The 25,167-nt window shown below is 44.8% G+C and overlaps 1 protein-coding gene across 5 annotated transcripts in view; it reads left to right on the forward strand.

Moving 5' to 3' along the window:
* Positions 1–23,853, forward strand: part of PAQR8 (progestin and adipoQ receptor family member 8) — a 115,412-nt gene extending 91,559 nt beyond the window's left edge. For all 5 annotated transcript variants that reach the window (XM_070778118.1, XM_019986201.2, XM_070778119.1 and 2 more), the window contains one exon: positions 19,236–23,853. In XM_070778118.1, coding sequence (XP_070634219.1) covers positions 19,255–20,319 — 1,065 coding nt within the window. In that variant the 5' untranslated portion in view covers positions 19,236–19,254 and the 3' untranslated portion in view covers positions 20,320–23,853. The remainder of the gene's footprint in view (positions 1–19,235) is intronic.
* The last annotated feature ends 1,314 nt before the right edge of the window (positions 23,854–25,167 follow it).

Here is a 25,167-nt window from a genome sequence, read left to right on the forward strand (position 1 = left end):
GTGCTTCAGAAATAGCAGACACGGACAACAGACTTGTGGGCATAGCAGGGGAAGAAGGAGATGGCGGGACGAATTGAGAGAGCAGCGCTGAAACATACATTACCATGTATAAAATAGCTAGCTAGTGAGTGGGAGGTTGCTGTGTGACACAGGGAGCTCGACCTGGTGCTCTGTGACAACCTAGAGGGATGGGATGGGGGTGGGTAGGAGGGAGGGGACCTATGTATACTGATGGTTCATTCACATTGTTGTACAGCAGAAACCAACAACACTGTAGAGCAATTATCCTCTAATTAAAAATAAATTTAAAAAAATAACAGCACATAAAAATTTTAAATTAAAAAAAATTTTTAAAAAGCACAGCACTCAGCAAATGCTTTTGAAAGACCCTAAGGGGGATTCCCTGGAGCCAGGCTATATAGGAGTTCTTGCTGAAAACATAACATGTGATTGAACATCAAAGGTTACTGTTAGTCACAGAAAATAGATATCTCGAGTTAATGATTTTAGTGCTTTTCTATCTTTGGGAAGAGACAAGACCCTTTGCACTCATTGAAATTATTCCTTAGATGTGCATCTTAAACTTTGTAGGGCCAGAAACCTGTTCTCTCCACCCTGAATTGCCCTCAGGATGCACCGTTGAGGGCAGCTGCAGTGGCTGTTGGCTTGATGGTGGGCAGCATTCATTGTTGACTGGAATGGCAGGCAACATTTTTTCATTTGCACCTCCATAAGAAGATGAGATTTGAGCGAGGCCTGGAAGGCATTGTCTGTCTCTCAGCTGTGATACAATGGATGTTTAAATCATCCAGGGCCCACAGGTGGTGTGTGGCAAGACCCAGGCGATGATCACCTGGTGTGTGTCTGTAAAATTCACAGCGGCCGGGGGGGGGGGGGGGGGGGGGGGGGGGGGGGGGGGGGGCGGGGACGGTGGGCAGCTGACGCAGAAACTGTGGACATGCGCATTTCAACTCAATTGGAAAAACAGGCACTCAGGTAGCAGTTTGCACAGATTATAATCAGATGTCATCTGAGACTTGAGGTTATATTACAGTAAAGAGAATTGGTTGTTCTTGGCCCTTTCTATAAACCCCATAACCTCCAAACAACAGTCAGGAGTTTGATTTTTTATAGTTACACCTAAGTTTGCATGTTGTTGTTTAGCCTGTTTCTGAGCTTTAAACTCCATAAGACTTGGATTTTCAGAGCTTCAGCTGACATTTCTGTCAATCCAAATAGAAGCAGGCCAGCTTGAGAGTACTTGTTCTGTTTTTCTCTGTTTGGTAGGTCATATGGCATGGAATAGTGAGCTATTTCTAAAAGTCCTGTGAGCTGGACATGTTATATTACTAATTTATGAGGCTGGTATACACAGGTATCAACTTGCCATCATGTAAGTCACTACTTTGAACTTCTGAAAAAATGGAAAGAGGCTTGCAGCATTGGATTCTTGAACTGATTTTTTCACATCTCCTGTTTTAACCTTTCCCATGCCTAACTGAGAAGTACAATGAGCACGAATCTCTACTTTGGAATCAGGAAGAAGTCTGTTACCATGCCCTCATCTCCATTGCACTGAACTTGGAGGGATGAGGGGATGATGAACGTCTGCAGGTGGACCGGCACCTTCACCCCCACAATCCTGGCCCTGGCTGAGGATTCTGAAGCCACGCCAGCAGCCATTGAAAACACACTTGCTGTTTGTGACTCTCTCCCCAGCCTAAAGTTGCAGGATCATTGCTAAGGTCACAGGGGCCTGGTAAAGGAAAGAGGAGCAGACATCTTGTATGACCTGCTGCCTACACGATGGCAATGAGCATCTGTTGGCTGAAAAGGCACAGCACCGAGCTCAGAAACTGACCCCTGCTAAACCCCACCCTGTATTTTGGTAACAATCTTATCTGCCTTCAGTTTGCTTTAAGTTCTGAACAAAATACTTTTTTTTTTTTTGCCACCCTATGTGGCTTACAGGATCTCAGTTCTCCAACCAGGTATTGAACTTGGGCCATGGCAATGAAAGCCTGGAATCCTAACTACTGCCACCAGGGAACTCCCTGAACAAAATTCTTACAAAATTTTTGGCATAAATGTAATATCTTGGGTGCTTTGAAGAGGAGGAAGATTTCTCCCCTTGATCTTTATGCAGAAGCAGCTGTCTACAGAGGGCTTCCCTGATGGTTCAGTGGTAAAGAATCTGCCTGCAGTGCAGGTTTGATCCTTGGGTCAGGAAGATCCCCTGGAGAAGGAATGGCAACCCACTCCAGTATTCTTGCCTGGAGAATTCCATAGACGGAGGAGCCTGGTGGGCTACATTCCATGGGGTCACAAAGAGTCAGACCTGACTGAATGACTGAGTGCACTCGAGTGCGCACGCACAGCTGCCTACAGGCATCTGCCCCCAGGTGGTTATCAAGCTGAGAGTGCCCGGCTTCTCCCAACGCAGCATGTAGATGGTAGAGACAGGCTTCTCTTTGCCCTTGTGGGGAAAGGCACAGGAATACAGCAGACTGTTGTCATTAGATATGTGTCATCCCACGCTGAGAGCAGTTGTTGTTGTTTAGCCACTAAGTCATGTCCAACTCTTTTGCTACCCCATGGACTATGACCCGCCAGGCTCCTCTGTCCTTTGGATTTCCCAGGCAAGAATACTGGAGTGAGTTGCCATTTCCTTCTCTAGGGGATCCTCCTGACCCAGATTGAACCTGCATATCCTGTATCGGCTGGTGGATTCTTTACCACTTAGCCACCTGGGAAGCGCTGAGAGCAGTACTTAGTACCAAAAGAAGGAAAACAAGCTCGGTGGACTCCGTGTTCATTCACTGAGGGTTCACTCCAGACAGATATATGTGCCAGGCTCTAAGTGAAGGAAATGGACTTAAGGTCATGTGAGACAGTGCTTGTTCATAAGGCCTGCTAGGGATATAGGAGAAGTACCCAAACCACCCCAGGACAAGTATGTGATGGCATCACTTTGTGACACAAACTGCAGGTGGCGGAAGGGGTTTTGCTTTGACCCAGTGGATTGGAAGGGCACGGAAGGAATCAGCCTCTGAGAAGTGACTTTAGGGATGAGTGAGGTTTTCAGAGGTAGAGATAGGGAGGAGGCCCTTCCAGGTAAAGGGAACAGTTTGGCCCAAGACCTGAAGTTGTTCGGTTGCTCAGTCATGTCCAACGCTTTGCGACCCCATGGACTGCAGCATGCCAAACTTCCCTGTCCTTCACTATCTCCCACAGTTTGTTCAAACTCATGTCCATTGAGTCAGTGATGCCATCCAACCATGTCATCCTCTGTCACCCCCTTCTCTTCCTGCCTTCTATCTCTCCCAGCATCAGGGTCTTTTCCAATGAGTCAGTTCCTTGCATCAGGTGGCCAGAGTATTGGAGCTTCAGCATCAGTCCTTCCAGTAAATATGCAGGGTTGATTACCTTTAGGATTGACTGAAAAGAAATCCCCTTCCAGGCACACACTGCAGCCTTGTCAAGAAGACCACACTGCAGCCTTGTTTGTCACAGCAAATAAAGGAAATAACCTGTCTGTCTGTCCATAGAAGGAGGGACAAATACATTGGAAAATATTCAGCAGAGAAAATGAATCAGAGAATCACATAGCAATTAACATGGGAAAAACACAAAACATTAAATTAAGAAAGAAGGCTGCAGAACATTAGGTGCAAAGTTTATATAAAGATTAAAAAACCCCTATATATATATCATTTATGGATTTTTAATTTTGTGTTTTTAAAATTAATCATTACAGGTAGTTATATACTTTTATAATCTCAATATTTTCATATGAAAACATTAGTGGGAATGAAAAACACCAAATTTAGTGTGTAGTGCCTGCTGCTGGGGAGGGAGGAAAGGAGGAAAGGAATGAGTGATTACAGGACGCTAGATCTCAGTTACCTGTTTGGTAGACATAGATGATCTATTTGTTGTTGTTCAGTCACTCAGTTGTATCCAACTCTTTGCGACCCCATGGACTGCAGCACACCAGGCTTCCCTGTCATATGTGTATACACAGTCATCTATATATATGTATATATGCACACACAAAAAACACATACGTAGTGACATATTTATATACATGCATTTATACATTTAATTGAAGTATAATTGACGTACAGTGTTGTGTTAGTTTCTTCTGTACAGCAAAGTAATTTAGATACATATATATATATACACACTCATATTCTTTTTAATATTTTTTTCCATTATGGTTTATTACAGGATATTGAATGTAGTTCCCCATGCTATACAGTAAGACTTTGTTTTTATTTCATATATACTGGTTTGTATCTGCTAATCCAAAACTCCTAATTTATCCTTCACCTACCCCTTTTCCCCTTTGGTAACCGTAAATTTGTTTCTATGTCTGGGCATCTGTTTCATAAATAAGCTCATTTTAGATTCCACCTATAAGTAATATTGTAGGGTATTTGTCTTTCTCTTTCTGACTTACTTAGTGTCATCTCTCTAGGTCTACCCCCTGTTGATGCAAATGGCATTATTTCATTCTTTTTATGGCTGAGTAGTATTCCGTTATATATGTGTACCACATCTTCTTTATCCATTTGTCTCTTGATGGACACTTAGGTTACTTCCACGTCCCAGCTATTATAAATAGTTTTTGCTGCTATGAACATTGGGGTGAAAGTGTCCTTTCAAATTAGAGTTTTCTCTGGATCGTGTATATATATTTTTGAATCTTAATATGACACAAGATTTGACAAGCAGTTGTTTGTCGTATCATCCTCTATACTTTTCTCTTGTACGCCAAGCATTTTGTAATTTCAAAATGAAAGAGAAAATCACAGGGCACGTTTGGGAATAGCTAATGGTACAGAGATCAGTGGTTTTCAAACATTAGCCTGACCCTTCGTATAGCCTGACCCTTCATAAGAGATTCGGAGAAGGCAATAGCACCCCACTCCAGTACTTTTGCCTGGAAAATCCCATGGACGGAGGAGCCTGGTAGGCTGCAGTCCATGGGGTCGCTAGAGTCGGACACGGCTGAGTGACTTCCCTTTCACTTTTCACTTTCATGCATTAGAGAAGGAAATGGCAACCCACTCCAGTGTTCTTGCCTGGAGAATCCCAGGGACGGGGGAGCCTGGTGGGCTGCCGTCTCTGGGGTCTCACAGAGTCGGACACGACTGAAGCGACTTAGCAGCAGTAGCAGTCGTAAGAGATTATATTAGGAACCAGGAGTTTCATGGCAGTATTTATCCTTAATGTGTGGGGTGCACTCTGACAGGTTCTGTTCTCTTCACTCTGATCTGTTTCATTCTGCATGAAATCAGCAGTGGATAATGTTGAGGGTGAGGATCAAGGCAGGGAAGATTTTGACTGGCTGCATTATGGGTGTGAGCTTTATTTGGCAGAGAATAAAGCTAGTGGCTTTGTGAGCATAGAACTTTAGCCAAATCAAATAAGATGAAACTGTGGCCAGAGGTTGGAGGACATAAGAAGATCAGTTAAGAGGTTATCATAGGAATCTAACTGGGACAGTGTACCAGCCTGCAGGGGAGTGAGAGAAGGAATATACTGCAGTTAAAAAAAAAAAAAAGAGAGAATTTGATGACTGGAATGTTAGCAGAGGAGGAAAAGAAGAAATTTCTCTTTGATTTCAAGGCTTGGTGACCAGGAGATTGGTCACACCAGTCACAGAACTAGACACAGCAGAGGTCTGGTTTTAAACACACGAAGTTTAAGGTGCTGATGGGACCTCAAGATGGATACAGTGATGTCTTGTGGAGTGAAAAGGCACAAATTCAACATGGTCTTGTAATGTTTGATGACCTTCTCTAGCAGTACCCAGAACCTGCTGAGGGAAAAAGAGAAACTAGAAATCAGCAGGGTGCGGCTGGATGGAGGGCATGGAATGCTCCAGAGGGGAAGCCAAGTGGCTAATACGAAGAAAGCATTTAAACAACTATAACGAAGTACTGAAGATGAAGCTATGGCGTCTTCTGGACAGACTGATTGATTAGAGTGTCTCAAAGAACTTAAATTAGCCATTAATTTCCCTGGAGCAAAACTAAGATCAAAAAAATGTCGTTCTTGTCTTACGGGAGCCAAGAACAGTTTGTGTCTAGTTGTCCAGGAGAGTGCAGTCCTGTGCCTACGAGTACACTTCCAAGAAGAGGATTTGTAAATGGAAGCAGAGAAAGTCCTGGTTAATTAGAAGAACGTGAAAAAAAGAGATCATTGCTTCCTGCTGACCTTGACAAAGAAGAAAAGGAAGAAGACCGATAGTATGCTCAACTTCAGAATCTCACTAAAAGGATAGAATAGTCTTCCTCTTACTGAGGGTTTTTCAGTTAAAAATGGGATGTTGGGATGGCAGTGGGGCCAAGTGAGGTGGGGGAACCAAGAGAAGAAGGGTTGGAGGTCCCCAGGAGCCCAGAGCCTGTGAGCTGGTGGGAGGAAGTAGTCTAGCCGGAAATGAGGTGGGTTGTGATCAGGGGGGACGGGCATCACATCTGAGACCCTGGAGTTCAATAACCCTGAGTGAGAAACCGCCACCACCTTGTAGAAACTGCCAGCAAGGCGGGCAGGTGGTTGTAAAATGATGGCGATGAAGACCAGGGTGGGGCCCTGTTCACAGCTGCTGATCTGAACCAATGACCTTTTCCAATGAAACTCGTCTGCGGAATGACTAAGAGTTTTTAACCAGATCAGCTACTCATCATGAGTTTCTACTTCAACTGTGGAAAAGCCCATAGAGGAGAGGGGTTCCCTTAGGAGAGCCTCCTGGGATGCCTGGGAGGGGACTCTGGACCACACAGGCAAATGTCCCAGCCAGACGCAGGATTTTTTCCGAGGCTGCCATCAGCTCACAGGCAGGCAGGCTCCCACGACTTATCCAGCTCTTCCTATTCCACTTGTGTTTGATGGGTGGAACACAGAAAGCAGTGCCCATACCTTAGGGCAGATTCAGTTCAGAGCTTTGAATAAGTCACTTCAATTCTCTATACCTCAGTTATTCTCATGATGAAGTAATACAAACTAAAAACATGTTTTAAATGTTGTGAGTGACTCCCTTGTGCAACTCATTGAATTTCACAGTTTAATGTAAAGAAGACACAAGTACAACCAGTTACAACATAAGGCTAAGGGGATATAACAGGGTGCAATTAATTCTGCTTGAGGCTGTTGCTGAACTTCCCAGAGAACGTTCTATCTGAGCCTGGACTTGAGAGAGAAGCAGGGTTTGCCAGGCATAGATAGAGGCTTGGCACTGTGAAGTGTGTGGCTTGTTCAGGGAACCAGGACAGTCTGTTCTGCTTTTCTATGCAATGAGAATAAAAAACTAGGTCTCCTAACTCCTGCTCCAGTGTTCTTTGACTTTATTTTTCTTCTGCCTGGCCTCTCTTCCCTGCATCTTTGCTTAGGCATTCTTGGGCACAAAAGTACCAATGATAGGAGGAAATGGACCAAAAGTCATCTGGTGATTGGAAACCCGGTGAACAATTTAAATATTGTTACGGATACCTCCCAAGTGGATGAACTACACCCAGATAAACAACATCTAAGTCAAATGTTCCTGTTGAAAAAATCCCTTATGTGTTCCTTATCCAAAATCTCACCGGTTTTACCTTTAGAAGCAAAGAGGGCCAAAGGAGAGTCTTCTTTCACTTTGTTTTTGAACAAACATCCATTGACGCATTCTGGGCCTCCTTTCATCTGATAATTGCTGAGAAGAGGAATAAAGGATGGGTAAGTCCATCAGAATGCCTGACGAACTATGGACTGAGGTTCGTAACATTGTAAGGAGACAGGGATCAAGAGCATCCCCATGGAAAAGAAATGCAAAAAAGCAAAATGGCTGTCTGGGGAGGCCTTACAAATAGCTGAGAAAAGAAGAGAAGCGAGAAGCAAAGGAGAAAAGGAAAGATATAAACATCTGAATGCAGAGTTCCAAAGAATAGCAAGAAGAGATAAGAAAGCCTTCCTCAGTGATCAATGCAAAGAAATAGAGGAAAACAGCAGAATGGGAAAGACTAGAGATCTCTTCAAGAAAATTAGAGATACCAAGGGAACATTTCATGCAAAGATGGGCTCAATAAAGGACAGAAATGGTATGGACCTAACAGAAGCAGAAGATATTAAGAAGAGGTGGCAAGAATACACAGAAGAACTGTACAAAAAGATCTTCATGACCCAGATAATCACGATAGTGTGATCACTGACCTAGAGCCAGACATCCTGGAATGTGAAGTCAAGTGGGCCTTAGAAAGCATCACTATGAACAAAGTTAGTGGAGGTGATGGAATTCCAGTTGAGCTATTCCAAATCCTGAAAGATGATGCTGTGAAAGTGCTGCACTCAATATGCCAGCAAATTTGGAAAACTCAGCAGTGGCCACAGGACTGGAAAAGGTCAGTTTTCATTCCAATCCCAAAGACAGGCAATGCCAAAGAATGCTCAAACTACCGCACAATTGCACTCATCTCACACGCTAGTAAAGTAATGCTCAAAATTCTCCAAGCCAGGCTTCAGCAATACGTGAACCGTAAACTTCCAGATGTTCAAGCTGGTTTTAGAAAAGGCAGAGGAACCAGAGACCAAACTGCCAACATCCACTGGATCATCATAAAAGCAAGAGAGTTCCAGAAAAACATCTATTTCTGCTTTATTATGCCAAAGCCTTTGACTGTGTGTATCACAATAAACTGTGGACAATTCTGAAAGAGATGGGAATACCAGACCACCTGACCTGCCTCTTGAGTAATTTGTATGCAGGTCAGGAAGCAACAGTTAGAATTGGACATGGAACAACAGACTGGTTCCAAATAGGAAAAGGAGTATGTCAAGGCTGTATACTGTCACCCTGCTTATTTAACTTATATGCAGAGTACATCATGAGAAACGCTGGGCCGGAAGAAGCACAAGCTGGAATCAAGATTGCCGGGAGAAATATCAATAACCTCAGATATGCAGATGACACCACCCTTATGGCAGAAAGTGAGGACAGTGAAAAAGTTGGCTTATAACTCAACATTTAGAAAACGAAGATCATGGCATCTGGTCCCATCACTTCATGGAAAATAGATGGGGAAACAGTGGAAACAGTGTCAGACTTTATTTTTTGGGGCTCCAAAACTGCAGATGGTGACTGCAGCCATGAAATTAAAAGATGCTTACTCCTTGGAAGAAAAGTTATGACCAACCTAGATAGCATATTCAAAAGCAAAGACATTACTTTGCCAACAAAGGTCCGTCTAGTCAAGGCTATGGTTTTTCCAGTGGTCATGTATGGATGTGAGAGTTGGACTGTGAAGAAAGCTGAGCGCCAAAGAATTGATGCTTTTGAACTGTGGTGTTGGAGAAGACTCTTAAGAGTCCCTTGGACTGCAAGGAGATCCAACCAGTCCATTCTGAAGGAGATCAGCCCTGGGATTTCTTTGGAAGGAATGATGCTGAAGCTGAAACTCCAGTACTTTGGCCACCGCATGAGAAGAGTTGATTCACTGGAAAAGACTCTGATGCTGGGAGGGATTGGGGGCAGGAGGAGAAGGGGATGACAGAGGATAAGATGGCTGGATGGCATCACTGACTCGATGGACGTGAGTCTGAGTGAACTCTGGGAGTTGGTGATGGACAGGGAGGCCTGGTGTCCTGCAATTCATGGGGTCGCAAAGAGTCAGACACGACTGAGCGACTGAACTGAACTGAACTAAACTAAACTGAAGTTTATGTTTCTGTCTCAAGGAACTTGCGACCCAGTAATTGGCTGTCTGCACGCACAGCAGGCAAGTAGCATGCAAGTCCAGACATCCTGCTAATCAAACCATGTAGGACAGATGAGTAGGCAAGTGTTCTGGGAGGAAAGAAATCAAGATGGCCTGGAGAAAACTCCATGGCTAGTATAGAATTTTACTAAGCCCTTGAGGATGTCTGGGCTTCCCAGGTGGGGCTCAGTGGTAAAGAATCCGCCTGCCAATACAGGAGATACAGGAGACAGGAGTTTGATCCCTGGGTTGGGAAGATCCCTTGGAGGAGGAAATGGCAACCCACTCCAGTATTCTTGCTGGGATAATCCCATGGACAATGGAGCCTGGCAGGCCATAGTCCATGGGGTCACAAAGAGTCGCACATGACTGAGCAACTGATCAGGAATGCATGCTTGAGGATGTCTATAGAGAAAACTGTGAATGAAATGACGTGCTAGAAAATTGAAAAACCCCAGTCTTGGAACCGCTGATAGAGTGTATGGCATTTGTTGCAAAAGGGTTAACTGAATTGCTAGGAAACACCTAACTCCTTGCGCCAACCCAGCCTTCCTTTGTTATCAGATTCTTCTGTGGAAAGTACGTTTCCAGGATTGATTTCCTGCCAGTGGCAATCTGTGGTTCTCTTTGGGGTTTACCTGGGCTGGCCCACGTCCCAGCAGGTTTGCGGAACCTGGGTAATAAAGCTTCCTGCAGGCGAGAGATTGCGTAGCTGAAGCCAGACTGTGCCGAATGAAGCCAGTGGTTCCACTCTTGTGGAAAGTCCTAAGAGGCTCCCTGTCCCTAGGCTTTAATTACAGGTGGTTCAGACTGTAGAGCTCACCTTTACCCAAACAAGCAGTCTCTGAAGGAAAAGGATCGTCACACCCAGCCAAGCTGGCCATTGACCTTAGACTGCCCAATGCATTCTAAACTGTTCCCAGCTCCTCCGCATTCTACCACTAGCATGAAACACAGATGCTACTTATTACATGTGGAAGGTACATTCTGGGTCTGTAATGAGGCGTTTTGAAAATAGTACCTGCTCAAGTGAGGAGAGGGCTCTCTGGTGGCTCAGCAGTAAAGAATCCGCCTGCCAATGCAGGAGATGCAGGTTTGATCCCTGGGTCGGGAAGATCCCCTGGAGAAGAGAGTGGCAACCCACTCCAGTGTTGTTGCCTGGGAAATCCCAAGGTCAGAAGAGCCTGGCAGACTCCAGTTCATAGGGTCGCAGAGAGTCAAACACAATTGAGTGACTAACACTTTCTTTCTCCTATCCATATTAGGGAGAGCCACAGAGGAAGAGATTCAGAGGCGGGGATCCCTGAGCCCAGGTGACATGTGTTCCTGGCAAACAGGTGTACCTCACCTTTTTCATAGGCAGGATTCAGCCGTGCCAGGGCCTACAAAGTCAGAGATGGACTCGCTTATTAAGGCGCTTTGGGTTTGTGTGCTGCAAGAAAAGTCTTTTGACAATATTGTATACACAATATTATATATACTGTACTGGCTTTCCGAAGCTCAGAGAACATGATTGCAGCCTTACCAGCAGATATTACACAATTTTTCTCCTTTAACCAACCCCCTCATCTCCACCCCCATGACCCTTAGCTTACACTGTGGCAAGTATAGCTATGTTACTCCTGCGGCAAAAATGTTGCCTGTCATTCCATTAACAGAGAATGCTTTCCACCATCAAGCCCTCATCCATTGCAGCTACCCCTCAGGTGAGTCCTGGGGGGGATTCAGGGTGGAGAAAAACTGAATACTGATCCTAGAAAGTTTAAGATATATATCTAAGGAATAATTTCAATAAACCCAGACTCTTACAATTTCCCATACGCAAAGCATTAACATCATTAACTTGAGATATCTGGTTTTTTAAATAAGCAGTTGATCTTTTAATGTTCCACTACATTTTTTTTTTTCCCGAAGAAATTTCCTAATATATCCAGGCCTCTTTCTTATATCTTTGGAGCGGCTCCTCAGAGAGTCTGAGAGGCTGACTCCTCAGTAAGTTCTGCTGCTACTGCTACTGCTAAGTCACTTCAGTCGTGTTCGACTCTGTGTGACCCCATAGACTGCAGCCCACCAGGCTCCCCATCCCTGAGATTCTCCAGGCAAGATCAATGGAGTGGGTTGCCATTTCCTTCTCCAATGCATGCAAGTGAAAAGTGAAAGTGAAGTCGCTCAGTTGTGTCCAACCCTCAGTGACCCCATGGACTGCAGCCTTACAGGCTCCTCCGTCCACGGGATTTTCCAGGCAAGAGTACTGGAGTGGGGTGACATTGCCTTCTCCAAACAAAGTCTAGAGTTGCATTAATAGAACCAACCAATGTTGGCACCTTAGTTAACATTAGGGATAAAGTGTATATAAGAAGCCTCTATACTATCTTTGCAACTTTTTGGTAAATCTAAAATTATTCCTAGACAAGTTTTTAAAAATCTGAACATAAAAGCTGCTTCTATTGATAGCTGTACATTTATGATAATGAATTAAATATTTTACAAAGACATTCTGACTTTGTGCTCTTGAGAAAGCCAAGGTTGCCAAGAAAATCCATGAATCTATTGTAAGTTTAAAGCTACCCGGTCAAATATTGCTGACTGGAGTCTAGTTTGCTTATTTAGCCCTGAGGGACACACTTGCTTTGTTTAATAGAGGACATCTGTTAGCAGAAGAGCACCATCATCTCAGTTGGGGAAGTATCAAGTTCTTAGCAATGACATATATTTCAAGTTAGGAAATGTGGTCTTTTTCCAAAACATATTTTAGTTCTTCTCAATGATTTAAAAAGACTGATTTAGTGATTTAAAAAGAAACATTTCCCCTGGTATTGTCTTTCTCTGACTTTCCAAGTGGTTTATCTTAATAACTTTGGCCACCGATTACCCAGAAGACATACACAGGTTGGGCTAGGGAAAGTTCTGCTAATAAAACATAATTCGCAACTTTTAAGTTGTGTATTTTTTCTCCAGTCGACGCTTCTGACAAGAAGGTCATTAGCATGATATACTAACTAGTTGAGCTTGAAATCCACAGGATAACACAAGTAAGTATATATTCCTTTATATTGCTGGAATGTTTTGGCAGGTGGGGAGAAGGATGTACTAATTAAATATATTGATTAATCGTTTTACCAGTTTTTGTAGATTTGTGTCAAATATTCCTATTTGTAAAACAGCAATAAGTTCATTTTTCCGGTTATAAAAGTAGTAAATACCCATTGTCAAAAATACAATAGTATTGACTCATCCATCACTTTGAAATATCTGTATTGATGTTCTGATTATATTTCATTCTTTCTCTGTGCCATAGGTATATCTTTACAAAAATGGGATGCATACTTCTAATTTGCTCCTTTGTAATAATGTCTTTCATTCATGTATTTATTCAAGTCTTTGTTGAGCATCTACTATGTGCTGTTCTAAGTGCCAGAACAGTGAGAAACAATGGAGCACACATTTCTGTCACATGCATCTCTCTATAGCAACAAGTGCAATATATCTACATAATTATCTTAAAGGGTGTGTAGTATTCCATTGTATAGATTTATCAGCATTAAATCAGAGCTCCCAGTTTTGGATGCTGAAATGCTATTTGTTTGTTGTTGTTGGTGGTGGTGGTGGTTCAGTTATTAAGTCGTGTCTTACTCTGCGACCCCGTGGACTATATAGCCTGCCAGGCTCCTCAGTTCATGGGATTTCCCAGGCAAGAATACTGGAGTGGGTTGCCATTCCCTCCTCCAGGGGATCATCCTAACCCAGGGATCGAACCCACATCTCCTGCTTGGCAGGCAGATTCTTTACCAAGGAGCTCCCAGGGAAGCCCCTATTTGTTTTTTTAGGTTTTCTTAAATATGGAGTGGATATGCGTTAACAGCTGGTCAGTCTGAACCCATGTTAAAATTGTCTCTGCTAATAATAGAATTCTGCTGGTACTGCCGCCTTTTAAAATATGACTTTATAAACAGTGGTCTGATCCTTGGCAGATACGGCTGCCAAGTTCAGTGTGCGCCCAGAGGCCTCTTACTTGATGGATGACTGTGGAGGTCCTGGGGTTTTCTGAGGCTGTTGCAAGTCCACTTAAGTCTCTGGTCAGACCAAAGGCTGCTCACAGCAGGGTTCCCTGCCTTATAAACAGACACCAAGCTGGCATTTTGGCCACTGTTCCTCCTCAGTCATTTATGGTTTTGTAGCATTGTGTGAGGCTGGGTATCTACGGATTCTGGAAGCATTTCTTCTTCCCTCTTTGATGGAAATTGCTGCTCTTTTGTTCTCTGTCCAACAACCAGCAGGCCACCTTCCTGCCATCTGTGTGAGCCTCCTCCCCCCACGACAGTGACACGAGGTGATGTCACTGGGTCTGTTGGTTGGTGACTTCAGCTCACGGCTGGACCTTCAGCACATAGCAAAACCTAGCCCAGATGGATGACAGAATTTCATAGCATTCGAACGTGTAGAGACTGTTCCTTCATTTTTATGGACAAAGACACAAGTATAGAGAATTTGAACCATGTGCCTAAAATCCTATATGAATGGTTGGGCTGGAATTGCTAATTCCTCATCCAGGCTTCTCCAGGGAATTGGCTACTCCAAGTCTGTAGTCAGTTCCCCTAGGGCCCTCGTAATTAGGGAACATCACTGCCTTAGAGTCCTCTATTTGGCCTCCAGATAAAATATCATCAATGCCAAATATGTCCATTTCCCAAATGCGCAGCTTTTAATTTTTTTTTTAGATGGCATACTCTATGTGTAAAACTATTAGCTTTATTAATAGTTTTAAAGGAGAACCCGAGATAAACTTTAAGATTGGACTCCTAAGTAGTCCAAAGTATGATGTAATATTTTATAGTACTTTCATGGTACAGATATTATACTCAAGAAACAGAACTTTTGATTCCAATCCTATTACAATCTAAATCTAATTAAACTCTATATAAAGCAGTTGGGGGAGGTATTATGAAGAATCTATAAATGTATCCAAAATTATTAAATTCCATTTCCGTTTTCAAAGATTGCATTAAAATCAATCATAAGGTACAAAATATGTAAGTTACTAATTGTAACCCGTCTGTGTGTTCTTTAGCTCAAATCTTGCTGATACTTTCATGTGCAGGGTTTGTCTTTTCAAAGTACCATTCAGCTACTGCTCATTTTTCATTATTGACTCTTTTGTCTAAGACGTAGAGAGACAGGAAAACATCTCCCACCCACTCTTATTTATGAGGAGAATGACCTTGAGTAGTTAAATGTCTTGGGCATGGCCACATAGCTCATTGTGTAGAGCAAATATTAACCGCCAGACTTCCCAACTTACAAACCATGATTTTATTTTCCCCCTTCAACCTGGCAGAACAGAATGAAATTGGTGCTGTATGTCTGGGCCTAAAGAACTGTTTGTTCAGTAAATCATGATCAAGGGTATGATTATTTTATATGCTGCAAACCGTTTTAGCCTGAGAACTTGCACACCACAAAGTCCCTGCCCTTAAAGGGACTGGCTGTTGGTGGGGAAGTGAATGCATCACCAGGGGTCAGGGGCTGGGAGAGAAGTGTGATGGGGAGGCAAGGCCAGGGTAGGTGGGAGCTAGGGCACCTTGGGGGTGGAGGTGGGGAGTCAGGAGGGGCCTTAGGGAAAGCTGGGTGTGTGTGTGCCTGCACCAGCGCCACGGCGTCAAGATGCGGTTTCTTCCAAAGAGTGCTCTCAGGCTTTACAGCTGGCACCCCTTTTAAAATATTTGTATTTATTTGGCTGCACTGAGTCTTAGTTGCGGCATGTGAGATTTCGTTCCCCAATCAGGGATTGAATCCAGGCCCCCTGCCCTGGGAGCGCAGAGCCCAAGCCACTAGACCAACCAGGGAAGTCCCTACAGCTGGCCCTTGGATGCCTATTTCTGGAAGCAGTGCCCACTCTGTCTTGGTGAAGTTAAGCCTATCTAAGGGGGTAGTAGGGTGCTTTCCTGATGGCTCAGCAGGTAAAGAATCTACCTGCAATACAGGAGATGCAGCAGATGTGGGTTCGATTCCTGGGTCGGGAAGATACCCCGGAGGAGAAAATGGCAACCCACTCCAGTATTCTTGCCTGGAGAATGTCCATGGACAGAGGAGCCTGGCGGGCTACAGTCCATGGGGTTGCAAAGAGTCAGACACGACTGGGCGACTAAGCACACAGCACTTAGTGGGCAATGCGGGTGGAGCATAGCAAGCAGCTTCTTCCGGGATTCCTTCTCCCACAGCTCATACCCCCAGTGACTCACCTCTTTTTTTTTTCAACAGTAAAACCAAACTGATAACTTTCATTTCATCTCCCTCTGTGCTTCACCAGACATGGTAGAAACCTGTGTGTAAAGAATAGAGCCCTTTAGCTCCCCAAAGCCCCCGCGAGCGTTGCTTTCCCATTAGAGCTTCTCAGCCAATGCAGACCTTAGCTTCGGTGCGTCCCGTTCCAGGCCCAGCCCTGCAGTGGATCCATCGATCCCAGGGCCAGTGCACCCCACCCATGCCCCACCTCCCCTGCTGTGCTCAGTCACCAACTGCCACAGAGGTCAGCTGGAGGCGAGGCTGTACCGAACTTAAAACTCCGGGCTCTTGGATCCCTCTGCTGGCTGATAGCGGAAGCACTGCTTAGCTTTTCCTCTTTCTGTTTTCTTGTTTTTAAATGAATTAAGGCATTCAAATGATACCTTTTTGTTTTTTCTGTTTCCCGCTTCCCCTCTTTCTGTCTTTCTGACTGACTCTTAGTTTCTCTTGGTGTCTTTAATTCCTCTATGGGCACAGTTCACAGCCGGATCCTGGTGGGGGATCCGTGGTGGGTGCTGGCTAAACAGATGTCTCAGGACCCGGTATAGAGCAGGCCTTGGGCCCTCTGCTCATCAATGCCCCCTGCCTCTCGCACCAACCACCAACCATGTCATAATAATGGCAACATTTTGCCAGTTGAGGATTTGGGAGCAAGCCCCATGTTGAACGCTTTACAGGCATTACATCATAAAGTCCTATGTCATTAGCTCTGCTTCCCAGATGACAAAGCCCAGGCTGGCGCTGCAGGCATGTCAACGGGATCCAGATCTCTGGAGCCAGCGTCGTCCTTCCAGCCACACAAGGGCCCCCTCCTCGGGAGCCTGGGCTTTGACCCTGCTCTCTGCCTGGACATCTTCTACCCCCACTGCTGCTGCTGCTGCTGCTAAGTCGCTTCAGTCGTGTCCGACTCTGTGCGACCCCATAGACGGCAGCCTACCAGGCTCCGCCGTCCCTGGGATTCTCCAGGCAAGAACACTGGAGTGGGTTGCCATTTCCTCCTCCAACGCATGAAAGTGAAAAGTGAAAGTGAAGTCGTTCAGTCGTGTCCGACTCTCAGCGACCCCATGGACTGCAGCCTACCAGGCTCCTCTGTCCATGGGATTTTCCAGGCAAGAGTACTGGAGTGGGGTGCCACTGCCTTCTCCGACACCCCAACCCAAACCCACTTCCCCATTGTCTCTTGGGAATTCTGACTTTTCCTTAAAAGTTAGTTCAGGGGTCACTTGGAAAAGCCCACTCACCCATCCCTTCCACCTTCTGCTTTGGTTGTTTACAGAGACCTCGTGGTCTGTGGGCAACAAGTATATCTCTCTTATTCGAATTGTTTGGATCTGTGTTCTCTGTTCTATTCATGTATCGCTTATGGGTGGCCCCTGTACTGTCCTTAAATAAATATATTTTATCAATTGTTAAAACACAAGAAACAGTGAACTGCCCTCGCCTCTCGTGGGGCACTCATCCCAGGTTTCTGTCATGATTTACCTGTGTATCTGTCCATCCTGTAGAGTCTGACCTCCTCCAAGGCAGGGAGCAGATCTAATCAGTCTCCATACCCCAGCACAGAGCCCAGCTCCCAGTTATAACATAGCAGCAGGATTTGACATTCAAGCACCCAGATGGGCCAGGCAGAGTGCTCCTCACTTTATTTAGAGTCTCTCATTTAACCATCAAAACATCGCACCCAATATGGACAATGATCACCCCATTTTACAGATGAAGAGACTGAAGCTTGGCAAGGTCTGTGACTGGCCCAAAGTCACCCAGGGAGCAGCCACCCAAACGCTTAACTCCAAGTCTCCCTAGACTTTTTTTTTTTTACATTTTATTAATTTTCATGCCCTACATTTTTGACCCGATGAGGTATTTTTTTCCCTTTTAATATTGATTAAGAAGTGTGTATGGGAAGATGACATTTTCTTGGCTAAAATCTGCAGTGCCCTGAGAAACACTGCTGTATCCTTTGCTAAAGGACTCTAAAGAAAGGGAGGACATTTGAATCAATCAGGTTTTGAATTTTTCTGAAGAAAAGAGTTTGAGGAATATGAAGGTATCTGTAGATAGACTGAAAATCTATTGCTTTATTCAGTAACTTTATCTGAAATTTTGCAGCTCTTTTATGAAATAATCACCGTGCTCATCTGGTTCATGTATCACCTAAAAATTCCAAGTGCAAGTTAAATTTTTGAAGCCTGAAACTTATTGGATACAGATTTGGGTACTCAGGAAAGGCGAGTCCAAAACTACTTGCTTTCCAGAGCATAATTTAAACACACACACACAATCTTTGCAATTAGATTTCATGTTAAATTTAGGCCACATGTTCATTTTGTTCAACTCTTAAGATTTCCCAGAATATTCCTTGGTCTTTACCACCCTATGGATGACCTTGAATTTCAAGTTACTATTGCTTATCTCAGATTTTCAAGTTCTCAGTGAAATTAGTGGATAATTTAAGATTAGTGCTCAAGAAATGTAGACTCTCATTCATCATATCAACATTGATCATTTTTGTATTTCAGTAAAATACTTTGTACTTTTAGAGCCTGTCTGATTACATTTTAATATTGTCTTGTTTAAGGGTGTGTGCTCGTTGTGTTCAACTCTTTGTGACCCCAGAGACTGTAGCCCACCAGGCTCCTCTGTCCATGGGATTTTCCAGGCAAGAATACTGGAGTGGATTGCTATTTCTTTCTCCAGGGGATCTTCCCAGCCCAGGGATCAAACCTGCATCTCTTGAGTCTCCTGCATTGGCAGGCAGATTCTTTACCACTGAGCCATCTAGCAAATATCATCTAGCAAAGCTTTAAAGGTACCCTTAGTTACTTGGTAGATGTCATAAAAATAGGGTTGCTAACATTCCCTTTTGGAGAAGGAAATGGCAACCCACTCCAGTGTTCTTGCCTGGAGAATCCCAGGGACGGGGGAGCCTGGTGGGTTGCCATCTCTGGGGTCGCACAGAGTCGGATATGACTGAAGTGACTTAGCAACAACATTCCATTTTACAAGATGCAACTTGGCCTCACACTGTAGAGGGTAGAAGAGATGTCAAAATCAGAATATCAGGACAGTAAGGGACCTTGGTCCAACTCTATTATTCTACATATGAAAAAAGAATGAGGCTCAAAGAAGCTGTCTACAGTCCCCGCCTGCCCAGCTGCACTAGAAAACTTGCCCCTCTCTCACGGCATCTTTGCCCATTTTTACTGTTTCCTGTAGGTAGCATCCCGGGGCAGCCATGACGACCGCCATCCTGGAGCGTCTGAGCACCCTGTCCGTGAGCGGGCAGCATCTGCGACGCCTGCCCAAGATCCTGGAGGATGGGCTGCCCAAGATGCCCGGCACCGTCCCCGAGACCGACGTGCCCCAGCTCTTCCGGGAGCCCTACATCCGCGCCGGGTACCGCCCCACCGGCCATGAGTGGCGCTACTACTTCTTCAGCCTCTTTCAGAAACACAATGAGGTGGTCAACGTCTGGACTCACCTGCTGGCGGCCCTGGCCGTCCTCCTGCGGTTCTGGGCCTTTGTGGAGGCCGAGGGCCTGCCGTGGGCCTCTGCCTACACGCTGCCCCTGCTCGTCTATGTCCTGTCCTCCATCACGTACCTCACCTTCAGCCTCCTGGCCCACCTGCTGCAGTCCAAGTCGGAGCTCTCGCACTACACCTTCTACTTCGTGGACTACGTGGGCGTGAGCGTCTACCAGTACGGCAGCGCCCTGGTCCACTTCTTCTACACCTCCGACCAAGCCTGGTACGAGCACTTCTGGCTCCTCTTCCTGCCCGCCGCCGCCTTCTGTGGCTGGTTATCCTGCGCCGGCTGCTGCTACGCCAAGTACCGCTACCGCCGGCCCTACCCGGTCATGAGGAAGATCTGCCAGGTGGTGCCGTCCGGGCTGGCTTACATCCTGGACATCAGCCCCGTGGTACATCGTGTGGTTCTATGCCACCTGTCTGGCTGCCAGGACCCAGCGGCCTGGTACCACACCCTCCAGATCATCTTCTTCCTGGTCAGTGCCTACTTCTTCTCCTGCCCGGTTCCAGAGAAGTACTTCCCTGGTTCCTGTGACATCGTGGGCCATGGGCACCAGATCTTCCACACCTTTCTGTCTGTCTGCACACTCTCCCAGCTGGAGGCCATCCTCCTGGACTATAAGGGGCGACAGGACATCTACCTGCCACGCCACAGCCCCCTGTCCATCTACCTGGCCTGCCTCTCCTTCTTCCTTGTGGTGGGCTGCAGTGCAGGCACTGCAGCCTTCTTGAGACAAAAAATCAAGGCCAGACTGACCAAGAAAGATTCCTGAGGCTGCCAGGTGGGGCGCGGTGTGGAGGCAGCCTGTCGTGATTTGGGGAGAACTTGAGTCAACAGTAGGAGATGACTTTGTGTTTTTAAGAGTGGGCTTTTAAATGAGTACATATTTCCAAGGGTGGCTATGGCTATGGCATTGGGACGCCAAAGGTTCCAAGAGTTTTGTTATCATTGTCGTGAATGAAAGGTTTATCTTTCATCCTCTGGGCTGTAGCCTTGCGAGACACAGGAAGGGAAGGGACCTCGGCTAAGGTTCGTTGGACACGGAATTAAGAACCATCTTCATGCCTGAAAGTTGAGTAGAAATCTGACTGTGGCCTCCGGGGGCCAGCCCTGGACTAAAGGGAAAATCTAACTGGACTGAAAAAATTACAAGGTGGCTGGACCACACTGTATTGAAATGGGCATTCTTCTGCGATGCTGGTCTTTGGTGATTGGATACTGGATTCGTCTGACTTCTGGTCCCTTCTCTAGCCCGCTTTTCTCAGGATGATGTCTGCCTGGCTGTTTTCTCCAGAGTGCTATTCACTCCCAGCTGTACCTTGCATGGGCATAGCGAGGACGATGAAGCAGTCATGCTTCCGGGAAATGCTTGGATCCAGGCAGACATTCAGGATATTTACTCTCATATAATACTAATGGAAACGGTACTAGAAAATACAGTGCCAAGAGCCATCAGGAGGCCCAGCCAGTAAGCATGGCTACTGTTTGGTGTCATGGGACCCTTCTGTTTTATCCCTGTGCACTGCAGGATTACTTGATATCTACTAGGGCTGCCTTACATGCCAGAAGATCTGGAGCTTTCTTCAGATAATCTTCTCCAGATTTTGACCAGCATGTTCAAAAAGCCCCTGGTAGAGTGAATTGGTTCTAGGGATCTGATTATTTCAAGAGGAACTCAAGGTCCAGCCTCTTAAATAGATGCTGCCCCATGAAGGACCCATGTAACTATCCTAGTTCACGGTCCTTGGGAAAGCATTGTACCTCAGCTTAGAGCAGCTTAAATCAAGCCCCAGAACAGGCATGTGTGTGTACTCATGCAAGGTTGGTCCCCGAAGGCTCCTTTGGGTGAGGCTGGTGAATTGAGCACCCTGTAGGCAGAATGTTCGGCTAGGACATCACTGGCCAGCAGCTTCTGTGGGATGGGGGTTGGGGGTGGGTTCTTACAGTTGATGTGTCCTGGCTTCGCAGCCCCCTGAGGACCGCCTTCTGCAGTGATCCAGGGAAGGGGGCTGCATTGAAACCCTCCCCAAAGACTGCATTTCCTATCAGTATAAGGTCTCTGTTTACTAAAAAGGGAGGTGGCTTTTCACTCCAGTTTGATGAACCTCCTCTCTTCCTAGGTTACTGTCTTCGCATCTTTTTTTTTCCCTTTCTCTTGAGAGATGTGTAGGGTTTGTGCCTTATAAATGAAAATTTACAAACACTTAATACACCGCCATGTGGAATTTCCTGTTTGAGGTTATTGGGATAAGAAAAGAGAATTCATTGCCTTTCAACCAGCGGATGAAAGAAACTCAGAACACTGGAATCGCTTATCCGTCAGAAGACTCTTTCGACCTGTGTTTTTTGGGGGAGAAAAGTTCAACTGAAGCTTTCCTATAATCTTTATATCAAGAAAGTACAGCAGGAATCCCATGGTGGTCCAGTGAATAGGACTCTACACTTCCACTGCAGAGGGTGTGGGTTCAATTCCTGGTTGGGGAACTAAGATCCTATGTGCCGTGGGCAGCCAAAAAAAGAGAAAGCATATGTCTTGTCAGCTATGTTGTTTCCTCCTGGTGGATTCCTCCTGGGAATCCTCAAATATCTGAACTTCTGTGCTACCCATGTGTCTTACACGAGCTTCTGGCATCCAGGCCAAATTCCCCGCCAGTAAAGTTAGGGACCCTGAACGGGATTGAACTGATAAACAAAGGAATAGAAAGTTGCATCAACACAGTGCAGGTAGAGGGTCAGTTTAAAATGGAGACAAGAAAGCATCTGAAATGTTCATAATTATGGATTTGGAGACTCTCTTCTTGTAAAAGTTAAAAGAAAAGTGTAAGTCAAGCTCTTGAATGTAACCATAGTGGCTATGGTGGGCAGAGATCTGTAGGCCAAATGCAAGTATTTTTAAAGAGAGACTAGAGGGGTGATTCTCTATGCCATCCACAGACCAATGCCAGTCTGCACACGAAACAGTCTGTGACACATACAGAGCGACACTAAGTTTTTAGATATGAACATAAAATTCATAACATTTTGATTTTAATTTACCCAAGCATTGGTCCACCAAGTGATTGGAAATTTAAAAAGAAAAAGTATTTTTTCACCAGAGATATTTGAAAAGCATTGAGGTAGGAGACTACTATCTCATTAGAAATTCCAGTATCTCAGGAGAAATACAGAAACGGGAAATGCAGGCGTTTTTCACTATTCAGATTCTTGAGGGTTACACACTCCTTTTAAAACAATTTCATTAAAATGACTGAATCAGTAAGGAAGCGACCTTGTTTGTTTAAAAGGAATAATTAAGTATTTAATGAAGGAGATGGTTTTTCTTACTCTACCAAAGCCAACAGTTGACATCTACTGGAAATTCTGCTATTATCTCTCTCTGTCTCTTTTTTTCTTTTTTTTTACTAAGACTTTCAATCTATTAAAATGTAAATGCCTCTAAAAAAACTTAACTATCAGTCAGTTATATCTTGGGAATAAAGTGGATATTGTGTGTACCCCTCTACTCAACGTAAGGAGAGGGGATAGCAAGATGCAACAAATTGGGCAACTATTTGCCTGATTCCCTCTTGCAAACACTTCCTGACCTGTATTTACTAAGAAGCTAATGTTGCTGCTCTTCAGATGTTATGGTTTTATCTCCCACCTCGGCTGAAAGTACCTCACTCAGTAACACTACTCTCAATCCTCCGATGGAAGCTTGAAATAGTAGGAGCTCAAACCACGGAATGGAGGCAGTTCTTTCCTGCCTCTGCTGTCCATCAGTTCCCCAATTGTACCGGGTTGCTTGAAAACATGAGATTCTTCCGTTGCCGTGCTGTAGTTTCAAGTGAGTCCTCCAGGTGGCGCTCAAGTCTCATTCAGAGGAGGTACGGCCATTGTCCCCAAAGCCTCAGCCTAATGGTGTTGGTCCTAGTGTTTCGCTTGATGTCTTGGCAAAGAAAACATAGAGCTGTTTTCTGTTTATATAAATCGACTTACACAAATGACCATTAAACATTTTGTAAATGGGTTATTGTACTCTCAACAGCCACCTTGTGTCTTTGACAAGGTCTGTCTTAAAGAAAAGTTTTATCTAGACAAACATTGTCAGAAGGAGACCAGGACACTTCATAGCCACCTAGAGGTAGGAAAATATAAAAGCTTAAAAAAAGAAATCTCCCTCCCCAAGCTCCCAAAATACCTGCCCCTCCCCAAATCCCCACTTGGTAGTAGATCAAATGGCACCTCCCTCCCCTCAAAAGCTATGGAGTTGATTTTTCTGAGGATTTCAATCTAATTGAATAAATATTTCTGATCTCATGGACAATGGTGTTAAATATTCCAAGCTTTTTGAATTGATGGATTATATTTTTTGAAGCCTAAAAATTATGAATTATACTATTGTATACTGTGTGTGCTCGAGTCACTCAGTTGTGTCAGATCCTTTGTGACCCCTTGGACTGTAGCCCACCAGGCTCCTCTGCCTGAAAAATAGAATTTTCCAGGCAAGAATACTGGAGTGGGCCATTTCCTACTCCGGAGGATCTTCGAACCCACGTCTCTTATGTCTCCTGCACTGGCAGGCGGATTGTTTACCACTAGTACCACACCTGGGGAGCATTATATCATAATAGGTAACTATGGTTTGAAATGTGTCACCCAACAGCCAAAGGATTCTGTGGCCTATTAGATTTAAATAGCTGTGGAAAAGGTGATTCTGTTATCACGATAACAGGAAGAAAATAGCGTTCTCTGCCTAGAGGCTGTGTTACCAACCAGAGTTCTTTGCCTCCTTAATCAATAGAAATTGATCAGAGGCCAGATAAGAAATTCAGGCAAGTCTTTACCTCATAAAAGAGGTATGCATACTCAGTAGGAATCCCTACCCCCTCCCAAAGTCATTGGTTATTTCTCATTTTAAAATAATACATGCTTTTTAAAGAAGATGCCAGGGATTTCCCTGGTGGTCCAGTGGTTAAGAATCTGCCTTCCAATGCAGGGGATGAAGGTTTGATCCCTGGTCAGGGAACTAAGATTCTACAAGCAGCATCGCAACTAATCCTTTACACCACAAGGAAGACCAGCACAGCCAAAAAAAAAAAAAAAAACTGATACTAAAAAAAAAACTTTTAATGAAAATGCTATAAAATAGAGAAAAAAGATACATCATTGGCCCATCATTAAAATGAATCCTTTCAGAGTAAGGATAAGTCATGTCAAAATGTTGTCAATAAGTTAATGAGCAGTGTAATATAGAACTTCCTGAAAAGCAGGAAATTAGGAACTCCTGGGCAACCTAATACTTTGATTCTGTAGAGTACAAAAAAATCAAGTCTGGCTCAGCTCTCAGTCATGTGACACTCCCTTCTGACATTTGTAATGGCACTGTGGCTGGGATACTGGCTCATGATACAAAGCCAAAGATACATTATCTCTGGTTGAAAGAACTCTGAAATGCGAAGCAAACCCTCAGAGAGTCCTCTGCTAGAAAGGCTTTGGCGGGAGGCAGAGCCAGCCTGTGGAACATCCTGATCCAATGGCAGTCACTCCACAAACACTGAGCCTGCAGATGCCAGGCCCTGATCTAGGCACCAGGATGCAGCCATGGGCAAAACAAATTCCAGCCCTGATGGACACTTTC

The sequence above is a fragment of the Bos indicus genome, chromosome 23, assembly GCF_029378745.1.
Source record: "Bos indicus isolate NIAB-ARS_2022 breed Sahiwal x Tharparkar chromosome 23, NIAB-ARS_B.indTharparkar_mat_pri_1.0, whole genome shotgun sequence".
NCBI lineage: Eukaryota > Metazoa > Chordata > Mammalia > Artiodactyla > Bovidae > Bos > Bos indicus.